Source organism: Myotis lucifugus, unplaced genomic scaffold (assembly GCF_000147115.1).
Source record: "Myotis lucifugus unplaced genomic scaffold, Myoluc2.0 scaffold_574, whole genome shotgun sequence".
Taxonomy (NCBI): Eukaryota; Metazoa; Chordata; class Mammalia; order Chiroptera; family Vespertilionidae; genus Myotis; species Myotis lucifugus.
In genome coordinates this window covers 16809-20731 of record NW_005871622.1, presented here as the reverse complement: position 1 = coordinate 20731, position 3923 = coordinate 16809, and the positions used below count along the sequence as shown (strand labels likewise).

At 56.7% G+C, this 3923-nt stretch overlaps 1 protein-coding gene across 3 annotated transcripts in view; it reads left to right on the top strand.

Moving 5' to 3' along the window:
- The window catches only part of OSBPL1A (oxysterol binding protein like 1A), a 76880-nt gene that overhangs the window by 66188 nt on the left and 6769 nt on the right, over positions 1-3923 (top strand). For all 3 annotated transcript variants that reach the window (XM_006104454.3, XM_023745722.1, XM_023745723.1), the window contains one exon: positions 199-358. In XM_006104454.3, the coding sequence (XP_006104516.1) occupies positions 199-358 (160 nt within the window). The remainder of the gene's footprint in view (positions 1-198; positions 359-3923) is intronic.

Genomic DNA, 3923 nt, shown 5'->3' with positions numbered 1-3923 from the left:
GACCCTGGTCCTCGGAGCAGGTGTGTCTGGCGGCTCCGACCCCCGTCATTCGCCGAGCTGCTGGGAGAAGCCGGGAAGGACGGAATCAGCCGCGCAGTTGTGCACACTCGTCCGCGTGCGCAGGGCACGGCTTTTCGCTTCTGACGTGCAGTCAGCCGGAGCCGTGCTCCCGAGTGAGTCTCTCCTGTCTCCTTCCAGGCCAGGAACTTCAAGTTGGAGCAGGAGCAGGAGAAAACCAAGATCCTGTCGGAGGCCCTGGAGGCGCTGGCCACGGAGCACCATGAGCTAGAGCAGTCGCTGGTGGCCGGCTCCCCGCCCAGCGTGCTCAGCGAGGACGAGTTCTACGATGCGCTGTCAGGTGGGTCGGAGCCTCCGGGTTCGACAGGCAGACGGGTCACTCCCTGCGTCACGTGCGTCGTCGGCAGGGGGAGGCGAGTCACCGCTGGGCTCCCGGCACGGGCGGTGTGGCTCGGCTGGGGATGGAGGGCCCTGGAACCCGCATGAATCCCGGATCCCTTAGTCAGTGACCATCAGTGCCTCCTGGTGCCGGGGCCACACGTGTTTCAGGAGAGATGGGCGCCCTGTGTCCTCGAGGACACTCTGGGTGCCAGAGCAGCGGTTCCCAGCCTTGTCTGGCCACACACCCCCCCAGCACCTCTAACACCCTGATGCCCTGGCCCCCCCCCCCACCCCCGTGACATATAATTCTTATTATTCAAAAAGTGAACTATTCACGTGGAGGAAGCCTAAAAGGCCATGAACTTGGTCTAAACAAGCTTCCCAAGAACATGGCATCCACGAAAGACAAAAATAAAAGCACGCAAGGACAGTGGACGTGCTGAGGAAGACATCACTAGAAATTGTTAAAATAATAATGTGAAGTTATATGAGAAATAGCAAAGTTTCAAAACAATAGAGAACTGAAATGCACAAATATGTCACAATCTATATTTATGTGCTGTATATGAGGCCCCTAGAGCCATAAGACATGCAAAAAGTTCACTGTTAATAACTCATTCTCGAATCGTCCCCCTTAAAATCAAACTGCCCCCTGGGGTGTGTGCCCACGTGGGAACCACTGCCCGAGAGGAAAAGCTACAGACACGTGCCAGAGCGGAGGGGAGGCCCTGGTGTCACGGGAGCAGAGGTGCTTCACGCCGCCTGGAAACACGTGCCAAGTTCAGTCAGCATGTGGGGACCCTGAGCGGGACCCTGAGGGGGGACCCTGAGCGGGATCGGGGGACCTCGCGCCTGAGTGAGCATGCTTCCGTGCGAGCACACAGTGTAGAATCATTTCTCCAACCCGTGGGCCCTCTTGATTATTTAAAAACTAGAGGCCTGGTGCACGAAATTTGTACACTGGGGGGGGGGGTATCTCTCGGCCCGGCCTGTACCCTCTCACAGTCTGGGAGCCCTCGGGGGATGTCCGACTGCTGCGCTCTGTGGGGAATGGGCCTAAGCCGTCAGTCGGACATCCTTAGCACGGAGGTGGGGGAGCCCAGCTTCTGGCTGAGCGGCGCTCCCTCTGTGGGAGCGCACTGACCACCAGGGGGCAGCTCCTGTGTTGAGTGTCTGCCCCCCTGGTGGTCAGTGCACATCATAGCGACCGGTCCTTCTGCCGTTCGGTTGATTTGCATATTAGCCTTTTATTATATAGGATTGCGTTTTCAGTGTGCTCAGTGACTAAGTCCCCAGCGCAAACAGATTTCTCTCACAGGGTGGTGGCGTTTCACTGTGTAAGGGGAGGTGAATTAATGAAGCCTCACACTTGTCCTCTGTGTGTGTGTGCGTGTGTGTGTCTGTATGTGCGTGCATGTGTGTATCTGTGTCTGTTTTCCTCTTCGCGATGTCCGGTCGGAACGGGCATGCGCAGTGCATGTGACCCAAGAGCGCGATGGGCAAAGCGCATCCAAGTGTGTCCTGAAGGTGAAGCCGGGTTAGCGTTTCTCAGCAGCCGCAAGAGTCCGTGTGTGTGTCTTTTTAAAAACGTATCCTTGCTGTTGAGCGCATTACAGATGCCCCTTCCTTTCCCCCCATGGCCCCTCCACCCAGTTCCCGCCCACCAGGCCTTCACCACCCTTGCCTGTGTCCGCGGGGTATGCACATGTGCATACACGGTCTCTGGTTGATTTCTCCCCCTTCCCTCTGAGATGCGTCCGTCTGTCCTACGTAGACCTCAGTTCTGCCTTATTCATCAGCTTACTTGTTCCTTAGATTCCACATGTGAGTGGGATCATGGGATACTTGTCTTTCTCTGACTGGCGTATTTCACTTAGCATGATACTCTCCAGGTCCCTCCATGCTGTCTCCGGGGGTAAGAGAGCCTTCTTTTTCACAGCTGCATAGTATTCCGTGGTGTGAATGTACCACAGCTTTTAATCCACTCGTCTACTGATGGGCACTTGGGCTGCTTCCAGATCGTAGCTATTGTAAATTGTGCTGCTATGAACATAGGAGTGCATATGTTCTTTCTGATTGGTGCTTCGGGTTCCTTAGGATATATTCCTAGAAGTGGGATCACTGGGTCAAACGGAAGCTCCGTTTTTATTTTTTGAGGAAACTCCACACTGTTGTCCACAGTGGCTGCCCCGCCTGCATTCCCACCAGCAGGGCCCGAGGGCTCCCTCTTCTCCGCATCCTCGCCAGCTCGAGTCTTTTTCAGGCAAAACTGTCTACGTGGCAGGTGGGGCTGCAGGAACAGCTGTGGCCTGTGGGTAAAGGTGACCCAGCGACAGCACCTGGGAGCACCGAGAGGAGGGCTGCCCTGTTGCCGACAGTTCCAGCAGCAGGTGGAGAAGGGCCGTGGCAGTGGGCGGGACAGCACCGGCCGTGTCCCCGCCGTGTCCCGCCTTCTCGCTGTGTCTCCACCGTGTCCCCGCCTTCTCGCTGTGTCCGAGTCGGCTGTGCCCTCTTGCGTGGGCCTGCTCTGTGCGCACCTGCCCGGTGCTTGGTGGTTCCCTCACCGTGGCGTTTCCAGCACTTGCTCCCCCTTAGCCGCTGCCTCGTCTGGCCATTTCCGTGTCGTGTAGCTTTCTGTGTGTTTCTTCGCTTCCCGCCCACACTGCGTGTTCCCTGGGGCAGAGCCCGGTCTGTCAGCGTGAGCATCCCCTCTCCAGCCCAGCCCAGCCCGGTGAGCTGGGTGGTGTGATGTGCGCCAGTGAAGTGTGACAGAACGTGACTGACAAACGCCCGGGAGACGTGAAGATGGCACAACACTCTGCAGAGGCCGGGGTGACGGATCCTGCATCTCACGCTGCGTTTGCCGTGTGACCCAGCAGATTGCTCCGCGCACGTCTGCCAGGCACACACGGAGGGGCGTGATTTATCCTTCAGGCTTGGGGCTGACCTTCTGGGCCATCCTTTTCCGAGATGATTTTATGCCCGGCTGGCGTGGCTCAGTGGTTGAGCATGACCCATGAACCAAGAGGTCAGGGTTCAATTCCTGCTCAGGGCACATGCTGGTTTGTGGGCTTGATCCCCAGCAGGGGGCGTGCAGGAGGCAGCTGATCAATGATTCTCACTCATCATTGATGTTTCTCTCTCCTCCCTTCCTCTCTGAAATCAATTAAAAATATACTTAAAAAAAGGATAAAATGATGAACTTTATAGCAGCATTTTCTCTCAATAAAAAATTGTTATAAAAAAAGAGACAGGAACTGCCTTAAGCAGCACTGTCATTCGGCTGATTTCGACCTTGGACACCATTCGGGGGGTGGGGGGCCGGGCTGGGGGGTAGGGGGCCAGGCTGGAATGCGGCCGAGTCTCTGCCTCAGGCGCCTGCATCTCCTCAGCGGATTACAGGCCGCTACCCCCCCGCCCGGCGCTCCACCCCGCGAATGATGTCCCAGGGTGAAAGAGGGGAGAAAAGAGTGTTTCAAGGGGGGCTGACGCGCTTTTTTTGTAACCCTTTTTTTTTTTTAAAG